Source organism: Cheilinus undulatus, linkage group 18 (genome assembly GCF_018320785.1).
Source record: "Cheilinus undulatus linkage group 18, ASM1832078v1, whole genome shotgun sequence".
NCBI classification, from domain to species: Eukaryota; Metazoa; Chordata; class Actinopteri; order Labriformes; family Labridae; genus Cheilinus; species Cheilinus undulatus.
In genome coordinates this window covers 40237490-40250042 of record NC_054882.1, presented here as the reverse complement: position 1 = coordinate 40250042, position 12553 = coordinate 40237490, and the positions used below count along the sequence as shown (strand labels likewise).

The 12553-nt window shown below is 38.7% G+C and overlaps 1 protein-coding gene across 3 annotated transcripts in view; it reads right to left on the bottom strand.

Annotated features, from left to right (window-relative positions):
* Window positions 1-12553, bottom strand: part of daam2 (dishevelled associated activator of morphogenesis 2) — a 236507-nt gene that overhangs the window by 85912 nt on the left and 138042 nt on the right. For all 3 annotated transcript variants that reach the window (XM_041812437.1, XM_041812436.1, XM_041812438.1), the window contains exon 4: window positions 11038-11112. In XM_041812437.1, the coding sequence (XP_041668371.1) occupies window positions 11038-11112 (75 nt within the window). The remainder of the gene's footprint in view (window positions 1-11037; window positions 11113-12553) is intronic.

The following is a 12553-nucleotide window of genomic DNA, read 5'->3' as shown; positions in this document are numbered from 1 at the left end:
AAGTTGGACACAACAAGTGTTGGGGGATGAATGATTCGGTCGTGCTGTGGGCCAGTTCACCATGTCAATGAGTCTAGCCAACTGGCTCCTTCCTACATCTGCTATTTGTAAGCTCACTCGAACCCCTGGCCAACACGAACATAAGGATACTATTATAGGCAGTCAGTAAACTGGCACAACCTACTTCCCTAAATCCTTGTTATGGGAAGTGCCCCCCTGAGCCAAAATGTGCCCTCTAGCCAGTAGTCTTGTTAACTGAGAGAGTGATGAGCGCAGCTCATCAAAACCTTAATTTGGACCATGTGAGTTACTCAAGGGCCAAGAGAGAAAGCATTTGTTGAGTAAAAATGAAGGCAAACTAAATTATTTTTACTGAATAATCATGCAGAAGTGTATGCATGACTCTAATTGGGCAAACAGAAATGACTACTGAAGGCTAAGTTTTATTCCCGCTTGGCCAGAAACCAAAGAGTGGAAATGAGTGGGATGAAGTGATTGGAAACATGAGGAATTAGCCTTTCTTGAACAGATTTAGCGCTGTATGTGAAGTTATACGGTTTTGTAATGTTGAAACTTTTTCCTTATTGCTTCATGTTTGAAACCTCCTGCTGCATCGCAGAACAAAGAAACTATTTACTCTAAGCTCGGATTTGAAGATTAATCTTTGTCTCTGCCGGAGAAATGCCCGGCTCTGGTCAGTCTAGTCTCTAACAGTCGTTGTTTGCAGCTGAGCAGGTAGTGCACAAAGCTTTCTCTCTGTAGGCCGCTGCAGTTCAAAACAATACTGTAAGAGAAAACTAAAACATTAAAGTTGTGGCCCAAATAACAGGTTAATTAATCATTACAAAATATTGATAACTGTCTCCAGGTTTCAACCATTTTTTTGTTTTCTTGCACTGTCAGATTATATATTATAACAAAATAAATGATTTCCAGTTAAAAAAAGCAGGAGTATTTGTGCAATATAACAGTGGAGGATTTCCTCCAAATACCTGATGATGGTATTACCCTATGTCTATTTTAGCATAATATCAGCATTGTCAGTTCCAGTAGATTGTGACAGCTCTGTGTATAATATGTGACATTTTAATTATCAATAAAGACCTTTTTCATTAAAGATACACCAGTTGTGCAAATAATCAAATATAAATGTTTAGATTCAAGGCTTGTTTTTAACTAGGGCTGGGAAATTAATCGCAAATTAGATTTTATCACCATATGGCCTGCTGCAATTTACAAAATGTAGTTGCAATATTACTTTAACTTGAAATGTTTCAAAATGTCAGTTTAATACATTCATTTGGCAGCAGCAGAGATTTTATGCACATTATGCAAACATTCAAGTGTCATTTTTTAAAACAATGGTCATCCTTTTTGTGTTTTATGTATGTTTTGTTTTAGTCAAAATGAGTGACATAAAAATGATACTGCCCTTCAATAAAGCAATAGGTGTCGCATTTGCAATATGAGCAGAAATACAGTGCTTAACAAATTTATTAGACCACCCTAACCCTAACCAAAGTAAGGTTTATGCCACAGCTGCCCTAAATTAACAGCACTGGTAATTACCAAAATCATTTTTTATGTTTCTGCAATGGTTAATACACCAATATGTAGGAGCTCTTTAACCAAAATGATATTTTTAATGCTAAAATATAATAATTATTGTTATCCATGAATTTTCAAATTTACTGATTTACAAAAAATAATGAAAAAATAGTAAAGCACATTATTATTTCTTGATTAATATGTCAAATTATAGTTATTTACTTGCATTCCTGAACAGAAAAATGAGTTTTAGTGGTTGAATGTTATGCTTGATTCATTTCTGACTTCTCAGAGAAGCCCAGTGAGTTGACTTAAATTTGGGTGAATTCAGTTTGAAATCCCTCATTCCTGTTCAAAATGGTAAAACATGGAGAGCTGACTGAAAATGAAAGAGTCCGCATTAAAGCACTTCATGATGCTGGATGGTCTTTGAGATAAATATGACAGGTGGTCTAATAAATTTGTTAAGCACTGTAACTAGCTCATTCTAGCTAATATTGATGACGCTTGCCATTAGTTTATACCCCCAGCTGTGGTCAGCTTATAGCCACCTTCATCTCCTCCACCCCAGCTGCCTCCTTTATAGCATAAAGCTTGGTGCACCGTTATATTCAGATTCATGCTACTATGGATTAATTGGTCCTGAAATAATTTCATTGTTTACAATACACATTGTCATTTACGTATCCATCCATATGGGTGTTCCTCGCCATGCACTTTCTGAAAAGTCAAAGCATGCTGCATGACACAGGGAGCATCTTTAAAACAGAGCCTTCTCTGCCAAGTTAAAACGTAGATCCATTTTGCAATAAAATGGTTAAATGTATGATGAGTGTTCCTGACTGTTTTAGGTTACAATAAAGAATGATTTATTGTTGAATTTGTTGAAAAATGCCCAAGTTAAGGAACCTAACAAGAATTGCATATAATCACAATATTGGTTAAAAAAATCACAGATGATTGTCACAAATCGTTCAGCCCTATTTTTTTCACTATGCAAACATTTTCTTTCATCTTCAACCATGAAAACAGATCAGAGTTTGTCCAACATATGGCTTATTCTGCACAGTGAAACATCTCTTATTTGACCCAGCAGTTAGGTGAACTAGATGCCAGCATTAAACTGGAAGGACTCCATGAAACATCGACTCTTGGAATCTGTTGCATCCTGTATCCCAATGCTTGTCCTGCCTCAGCCAGGACAGCAAAAGGGACTTACTGGATGCCAGTGCAAAACAAAAACTCTTTAAAAAATTTTGGGGTGGTGCTAAATTACAACATCTTCTCTTAAAGGTATCTATAACACATTTAGGATGTTCTTTATCAAATTTAAATAATATCCTTGCTTTATGTTTATGAACTGCTGCATTTTAAATGAGATTTTTTTTTTTTTTTTAATAATTTTTAATAAAAAAATGTATAAAAATGAAGTAGGGTTCTAAAAAATGGCACTTGAATGACTGCATGATATGTAATGCATAACATTTCTGCTGCTGCTGCTGCTGCAAAAAAAAAATTAGCTCTATGTGTAGTAAAAATAAATCACTTTTTCTGTATGAGTACATCTTAGGCTCATCTCAATCAGTTTAGCAAATGTACAAATAATAGATAAAGAACTTTAGGTGGATGCAGAATCTTTAAAATACTAAGTAGAAATTGTGACATTTACCCAAATGTCAGATTTTTTAAATGTAAAATGCCATCCTAGCAATGCGTCCATTATCTACACCACTTATCCAGTTCGGGGTGGGGGGCTGGAGCCAATCCCAGCTGTCACTGGTGAGGTACACCCTGGACTGGTTGTTTGTCAGTTGCAAAAGAGACTAACAACCAGGCACGCTCAGACCTGCACCTATGGGCAATCTAGAGATACAAATTAACCTAACAGGCATGTTTTGGCCCCTGGGTAGAAGCTGGAGTACCAGCAGGGAACCCACACATGCACAGGGAGAACATGTAAACTCCACACAGAAAGGCCCTGACCAACCGGGAATAGAACCAGAACCAGGATGCAACAATGCCACCCTGGGCCACTTGAAAGCATTTTATAGAGCGGATTTCAGTCACTTCATCGGCGCTTGAGATCTTTACAATGAAACGGCTTCATTCTGCATAATTCTTTACTGAACTGAAAATATGCAGCCACCGTGACATAAATCTTCTTTTGAGTCTATCTGCAGAAAGCTTTGGCTTGTGAGGGGCTCACATGAACACTGGAGTGCACTCACAAGGAAAAAGGAACCCTCGCCAGCATCACAAGAACTTTTGATTATCACACTGTGACCAATGAATAACCTCAGGGCTTTGACATGCTTTTATGAATGAACATTAAGATGCTGCTTGTACTGTAATCTCTCTGGGCAGCAAAGCAAAAATGATCTCATCGATTAACACAGCTACTGTTGGACGGGTTGCACCGAGTGAGGTCGCCAAGACGTGAAGTCATGGACAAGCAGAGGGTCTCCAGATTTAAAAAGGCTTTCAAGGTACTGAGGTACAGTGGTGGAATAACAGTAGAATGAGAGTGGGAGTGAAAATGATTCACAGAGGGGAGGAAACTGGGGTGAAAAGAGTAGACTCTGCAAAATTGGGGTTAGAATAAAATAAGAAAAGGTTGATCACAAAAGACACTGACAGGAAAAGTCTCTCTGAAAGCCCAATAAGAACTCATTATTTATGTCATACAGTGCTGTGAAAGGAATTATTTGCCCCCATCCTGATTCCTCTTTTTATGCATATTTTTCACAAGATCATCAAATAAATGTCAATATTAGACAAAGATAACACAAGCAAATCCAGAATGCAGTCTTTAAATAATGCTTTTGTTTATTAAAGGATATCTACCTGGCCTTAATTGAAAAAATAAAAGCCCCCTAAACCTAATAACTGGTTGTGCCACCCTTGGCAGCAACAACTAAGTTTATAAAAGATATTCCTTTTATTAGTCCTACAAGGAAAATTCCAACTAAGACATCAGGAAGGGGGGAAATATTTCTTCACAGCATTGTATGTTGTATATCAGATTCTGATTGGTTAAAAACTGTTATTGCTGTAGAGCAGAGTACCTCCTTAAAAACAGACCTTTGCTATGAACACAGATTAGATCCAAGCCAAGCTCTCGACCACAACTAATACACCGCGTTCCAAATTATTATGCAAATGATATTTTTCTCTGATTTTCTGAAATAGTCAATTCAAATAACAGTCAGTATAATTTTCAAGTCATCAGCTGCTAGAACTAAAATCTCAAAATGCACTGTTCCACATAACATAGGAGCCCTTCTTTGATATCACCTTCACAATTCTTGCATCCATTGAACTTGTGAGTTTTTGGAGAGTTTCTGCTTCAATTTCTTTGCAACATGTCAGAATATCCTCCCAGAGCTGCTGTTTTGGTGTGAACTGCCTCCCACTCTCATAGATCTGTAGCTTGAGGATGCTCCAAAGGTTCTCAATAGGGTTTAGGTCAGGGGAGGATGGGGGCCACACCATGAGTTTCTCTCCTTTTATGCCCATAGCAGCCAATGACACAGAGGGATTCTTTGCAGCATGAGATGGAGCATTGTCATGAATGACAATTTTGCTACAGAAGGCACAGTTCTTCTTTTGTACCATGGAAGAAAGTGGTCAGTCAGAAACTTTATATACTTCGCCGAGGTCATTTTCATACCTTCAGGGACCCTAAAGGGGCTTATCAGCTCTCTTCCCATGATTCGGACCCAAACATGACTCCGCCCCCTCCTTGCTGACACCACAGCCTTGTTGGGACATGGTGGCCATCCACCAACCATCCACTACTCCATCCATCTGGACCATCCACGATTGCACGGCACTCATCAGTAAACAAGGCTGTTTGAAAATGAGTCTTCATGTATTTCTGGTCCCACAGCAACCGTTTCTGCTTGTGAGCATTGGTTAGGGGTGGCTGAATTGCAGGTTTATGCACAACTGCAAGCCTCTGGAGGATCCTACACCTTGAGGTTGATGGGACTCCAGAGGCATCAGCAGCTTCAAATACCTGTTTGCTGCTTTGTAATGGCATTTTAGCAGCTGCTCCCTTGTGAATTTGTAAGGCAGAAACCTTCCTCATTATGCCTTTATCTGTATGAACCCGTCTGTGCTCTGAATCAGCCACAAATTTATTCACAGTATGATGATCATTCTTAAGTTTTCGTGAAATATCTAATGTTTTCATACCTTGTCCAATGCATTGCACTATGTGGGGCTTTTCAGCAGCAGAGAGATCCTTTTTCTTTCCCATATTGCTGAAACCTGTGGCCTGCTTAATAATGTGGAATATCCTTCTTAAGTGGTTTTCCTTTAATTGGGCTCACCTGGCAAATTAATGTTCACAAGGTGTCTGAGATTCATGTCAGTGATCCAAAGAGTCACAATACCATCCATGACTTTCATCGAAAAACAAAAAATTGAATGTTTATGACACTAAAATCCAATTTGCATAATCATTTGGAATGTAGTGTAATAACATCCAAAGAAATTGTGTAGTCTGACGTTGGTTTTAGATTGCAGGGGGCTGGGTGAAAAGGTAGAAGAGGGGTATAAAACACCCTCATTCAAGGCTGTAAGCTATTTACAATAGTGACAGACTTTTTTTAACACTGTTGTGCAACAAGATTAAGACTGAGGATGAAAAAGAGAGTCTGAAGCATAACCTTGACAGTATGTCTAACATCTGACAGCACACAGCTACAGCCGGGTCTATTTTAAATTCCTGTCAACTCACAAATCAGCACTTTCTATTGCTTTCACTTAAAAAACTGTGCATGTCCATGTGAGTGAGGCAGCTTCTATGTGTGCTGCTGTCTGAGTCTGTAAAAGAATGACACTGAAATGGTTTCTCCAGACTTCAACACTCAGCACAGGTTCATTCAGAAGTAGCTTGTTCACTTCCCGGGGGTGATACGAGTAAACAAGAACAGCTGCAAAAAGGCTACATGAAAGGCTCGTTGCTACAGGCTTGAGTTTGCCAGGAAAACAAACATTATTGCAATAAGGAGATATTAAATACCATTATGTTTTGGCTTTTTTGTTTAAGGAAGTCTGGGCTGGTTTCACAGATTATCTGATTCGGGGTCTGGAAAGATTTCTAAAAGTGTTTCCTTGGCTAGATGAGGAAAACAAACAACAAAAATCAACCCAGAGGAATGTGGAAAGTCCATTATTGAGACTGTGTTATTGGCCATCTCCACCAGTGACTTGTTAGCCTCTAGATTTCATGCTTGCATGTCATGCTGGAAGAGTCCTCCTAAAGATGTCATGTTTTATGGTCTACAAATATTCAGGGGCCAACATGTCATCCACAGAAGCACTCCAGGTCAAACCTCACTGGTCAGTGGCCTAATGTACGATGAATTCCTTAAACTCACATGACAGAATCCATGTTTAAAATGACACTGGAATGAAGGCTGAAGGCTGTATTATGATGGTATCATGCTGTTTTTATTGGCAGTCATGTTTGCTGGATATAATGAATATTGTAATCCTGGCTTCGCTCCATGTGTTTGACAGTCATTCCCACTGACCTAGCTGCTGAGCGTCTGAGTGGCCTGTTTGTCATCACAGTGTGTGAATGCCGGGGTCATGGCGGAGGAATGTGGTCATGCGAATATAACAGGCAGTCAGCAAGGAGGCGATAAAGAGAGAGCCAACAGTGAAGTCTGAGAAAGAATGACTGAGTGAACAGTGACCTCTTAGGGAGGGGGGGGTCGAGGCTTAAAATAGTCAAATTAAGGCCACAATAAGGAACTTTCATTTTGTTTGGATCTTGGAAATCCGTCTTATCTCATTGCTGATCTTGTCCTGTATATGCTTAAGTGATATGATGAAAAACCAAATCCTTCTCTCTTTAAACAGTCACTTACAGCAGTGGTTCTTAACCTTTTCAACTCGCGACCTCCAAAAAAAAGGTGCCAGATACTGGGGACCCCTGCTGCACCTAAAGGTGGTTGAACTGCCATACACATTCAAGAATAGTCATATGCAGACAAGGGTGTCCATAAGGAGGGATAAAGGGGGGAGGTTTCTGGGACCCAGCTAAACTGGGGTCAATGGAGGTCAGCAAAATCATGGTCCAATCATGTGAAGTTGAGCTGTGAAAACCATATTTTATATTTGACCTGACACTTATCAAAGAAAAAAAAAACTTTATATATTTATTTGTGTAGTGGCCTTCTTAAAATGTAAGTAACTTTAGTTAAAAACATAATTAAAATAGGTTAGAAATTGCTAACATTGGTTGAAAATGTGCACAAATGGTGGAAAAGGTGGTAAAATTTAATTTTTAAAGAACATAAATGGGTTAAAGGTATAAAAATTACATAGAGTGGCAAAAAATTCACCAAAATTAGGCTAAAGTGGCAAAAATGGGCCAAAAATTGGCTAAAGGTGATTCAAAAGTGTCTGAAATTGCTTTAAAGTCCAATAAATTGGTGGGAATTAGATGGACTGGCATAAAAAAAAAAATTGATATAATCTGGCAAAAATGGGTTAACTGTGGTTAAAATGGGCAAAAAGGGGTGTAAAAAGTGGTTAATAGTGGCAATAATGAGTCAACAATGGAAAGTGGCAAGAATTGGTTTAGAAGTGGCAAAAACAGGCAGAAAAACGTGTTAGAAAGTGTTTAAAATTGACAAAATGGGGTTTAAGTGGCAAACAATGTGCTAAAACTGGCAAGATAAGGGTGTTAAAAAGTCTTGAAGGGTTAACATTTGGTAAAATTGGTGTAAAGACTCAACAGTCTAATTTGAAAAATATTGTTAGTTATTTAAAGGCATCTGGTGACCCCCTCTCAGTGTCTCGCAACCCCTAAGGGGGTCCCGACCCCAAGGTTGAGAATCACTGACTTACACTACCTAAATAAATAATCATTGCTGTGGAAAATGTAAGCACAGCAGTGGTTTCAGGCATCAAAAATAACTTTGTATACCATTTAAAGCAGTAGGGAACTGTCATGGCTCTTCAGGTCTGTGGTTCTTAGCTGGTCTAGCCTTTCCACCAACCCTACCTCCTTAATGAAAAACCGTGACCGAAATTAAAGGAAAAAAAAAAAAAAAAAAGAATGTAACCACTCAAATGTAGTCAGTAAAAAAATGTTGCAGTTCTGACTTTAGAAATAACAAAACACATGACTTTGTAATTTTGTTTATCATGACCAAAAAAAGTGGCATAAAATATATGGATGCATTTCTTCATAGGGCTTCAGTACATCACTGACACTTGAGCATTTCATGTTTGCAGTCACACATCGGTTTAGCCCTCTAAAAACAGCAGCAAAACCCACTTAGGGTTCTGAACCACTAGCTGAGGACCACTTATCTAAGCTCTGAGGAAAAAGTACTCGCATTTTAAAAGGAACCCTGCATGATCAGAAAGTTCATCTTGTTGGATAGATTTTCTACCTCGCATATTTATATTGAACAAAAAAAAACTCACCAGTTATCTGCATTTTCAGTAAGTTTGAGCTTATAAATTCACCAGGAGGCCACAATTTTTTGGCCTGTACTGTGACGTCACTAGCACTCCTCGCCGTTGCTATAGTAACCGCTGTTTCAGACTGTCAGTATGTTTTGCTGCTTGCAGCTGTTCCTGCCATAACAGCTTTCATACCAGGCACAAGTTTGCTTTGTTGGCTTTGTCTCCCTCCTGTCAAAGCTCTGTCATTCCTCCTAAGTTTTACCTCAGTAAACCTCCCTACAAGTGACTGGATTCAATGTAGAGTGGAAGTGTACCAGTAGCTTTTCAAAATAAAAGCATTACGTACATATGACGGGAGTTTCTCCAAATAAATGCTAAAGTGGTCTTTTACTTTGAAAAGTGCAAACTGAAAGTGTTTTGGTACTGTGTTTATCTTTACCTGCAACATTTTGAACCATGTGGATACAGAAAGCTTCATAAATAGTAGAAGTTTGGGGAACAACTTTATTAAACAGACGTATTTTAGCTTGTGGCCATCTGGTTCATCAACAAAACAGATTTCAAACATATTCTACCAATGTGGACGTAAATATTTGCTGCAAAAAGATAAATATGGCTCTGCATTTATCATTTTCCTGTCTAGTTGACTGATTTGACAATCGTGGTGCAAGAAAAAAATAGAAGACCCTTCGAATCTTAAAATTCTCCGTGCGTGAGACATGCAGCGTCTCTGGGATGCAGCCCTAAAACTAGCTGCTAGTCTGAAACAGCGGTTACTATAGCAACGATGCAGCTAAATGACATTACACTACCAGTTCGGACCAAAACATGGCGGCCTCCTGGTGAATTTATGAACTCAAATTACTCAAAATGCAGATATCTAGTGAGTTTTTTAGTTCAACAGTCATATAAGAGATACAAATATCTATCCAACAAGATGAACTTGTCTGATCATGCAGGGTTCCTTTTAAAAACTGCAAGAGATAAGTCCAAAAGGTTTCAATTTTTCTTGTTTGTTATTTCACAATTTGGCCATCATTCTACGGACAAAAAAGTTTCTGAGCAAGTAAGCCCCTTTTAAACACCTGTTTAGTTTGTGTCGATATGTAAAAGGTTAACCCTTTACCTACTGAGGCTAAAAATGGCGATTTGGACATATTTTGTAATTATGGCTGTAAAATAATCAGGAAATGCCCTAAGTCTGAGAGCTTTGGTCCCTTTTCCCAGGAGCACTTGAACTTGACTTTTCAACATCTGGTTAATGATTACTGCACATTATGTGGAATTGTCAGAGACGAAAATAAGAAGAAAAACATAAAAACAGATTTGTTTTTCATGGCTTTTATGAGAAGAAATTTTGTTATTGCTCATGAAGTTTTGATTGGACATTAGAAATGTGAACCTATACATGTTTAGAACAATCACCAGTCATTTTTTGAGTCTAGGGCTCTGGGTGTGCAAAAGAGAACTATATATGCTCTTCACATACCTCAGATCAGAAGATGCATCCTCCAAATCCCTGTCCTCCTCTATGAACCGTAGCGGCTGTTTTACTGTTCTTGATGGTCTTCCTGACATTATAAATGTGTGTAATAAAACACAGACACGCACAAATGCCACTATCTAACGCTTTTGTTTGTAAACAAAACACCACATTTTGCCCACGTTACATGGTTGCGAGTACCATAATGAACCATATATGTGCGCATGGTAATAATACTCCAGACATATAAAACACAGCGCCAGCGCTGGCTCCGTAGGTAAAGGGTTAAATGAAAGACATTAGTTTGTCACCCTATCAGAATTCTTCACCTGCCATTTCACCAGGCAATTCTTTACATCCAGCTCTGTAATTGGTTAGTCCTCTATAGCAGTGCTTCTGGTCCACCCACAGGACCCACCACCACTTCCAAAAAATGAACTTCAACCAAAATTTGTGTTATTGTAATTGCTGTAATGAAAAAAGTTGTAGTATGGACCTTAGATAAAAACAAACATAATGATGTAGGTATCAACAAAACATGAAAAGACATTCACATGCTGTCTTTGACTTACAGCAGCCATGGAGTTGATGCGGTCGATGTAGTAGTCGGGCCAGCTGGTGGCCAGTTTGTTGGGGTCCTCTTGCTCCTGTGCATGAAGACAAAGAAAGAAAACAGTGAGTCACTTCACTGAAACAAAGGAAACCTACATTTAAGCTCTGCATGTTTGAGTGCAAGCAAATCCCATACATTATAATACAAACAATAGCAGTTAAATTTTGAGTACTGTTTTCCTTGAAGACCAGTTCTGATCTGTCTGGCAGCACCGATGGCAATCAAAGGTCATTACAGAGGGAGATGGTAACCTCCCTCATGGTTTGGACTCTTTGTCTTCATCTCAAACGTACATTTTCTTCCTTTTCTTCAGAGTTTTCTATTGTTGACAGCACATCATCTGCAGTAATCAATCCTATTTGTTTGCCAAGTCACCGTTTACAGTCAACTCAGCATGGACAAGAACAAAATGGTGGCGCTGACTTTCTTTGTAACCCAAATCTGCAGCTGGATGAGGAATTTAGACTTGACACTTAGTTTATAATACCAAAGTAGAAATGCAGCAATAGGGAATTCTTTTGTCAGTCTGCTGTAGGCTAAATAAGTGGTTCTCAACATGGGGGTTGGGACCCCCTGTGGGATCACAAGACACTTAGAGGGGGTCGTCAAATGCCTTAAAAGAATGAAAAATATATTTAAAATGTTTTTTCCCCACCCAATTCTGTCACTATTATTTGCCACCCATTTTCATCACTTTTGCCCACCAACTTTTGCTAATTTTAACCCATTTTTGTCCTTTTAAAACAGTTTCCAAGACTTTTTTTTCCACCTGTTTTTCCCACTCCTAAACCAATTCTTGCCGCTTTCTGCCTACTGTTGTCTCTGTTGACCAATTATTGTGGCTATTAACCTATTTTCACCCCTTTTTTGCACCCATTTTAAGTAAATTTGACTATTTGTTATGCCCATTTTTGCAAGTTTTACCCACATCTGCCAATATACAGTGCTTAACAAATGTATCAGACCACCTGTCATATTTGTCTCAAAGACCATCCGGCATCATGAAATGCTTTAATGCAGACTCTTTCATTTTCAGTGAGCTCTCCACGTTTTACCATTTTGAACAGGAATGAGGGATTTCAAACTGAAATCACCCAAATTTGAGCCGGCTCACTGGGCTTCTCTGAGAGGGCTGGTGGAGCTTTGCCGTGCCTGTGTCTGCATGTCAATGATAAACTTAAAGCATGCCATACATGTGCAGAATCAGATAACTGGACAAAGAAAAGGTTGTAGATAAACTTTATGTTGTCCAGTCAACAAAGTTTGTTAAAATGTCACTTTTGATGTAAAAATCAATGCTTATTTTGTGTGAATGTTTTCAGAACAGAGCAGTGACTGAACTCAAGGGCTCTGCTTTGTACTTGGAAGCTCATTTCTAAATGACCAATGTCAAAACAAAGTCAAAACAAATGTGAAAACATTAAGATCCCCTTCCTTGGCAAAGAAACTTAAACTAAGGCTGCTCTGATAACTTA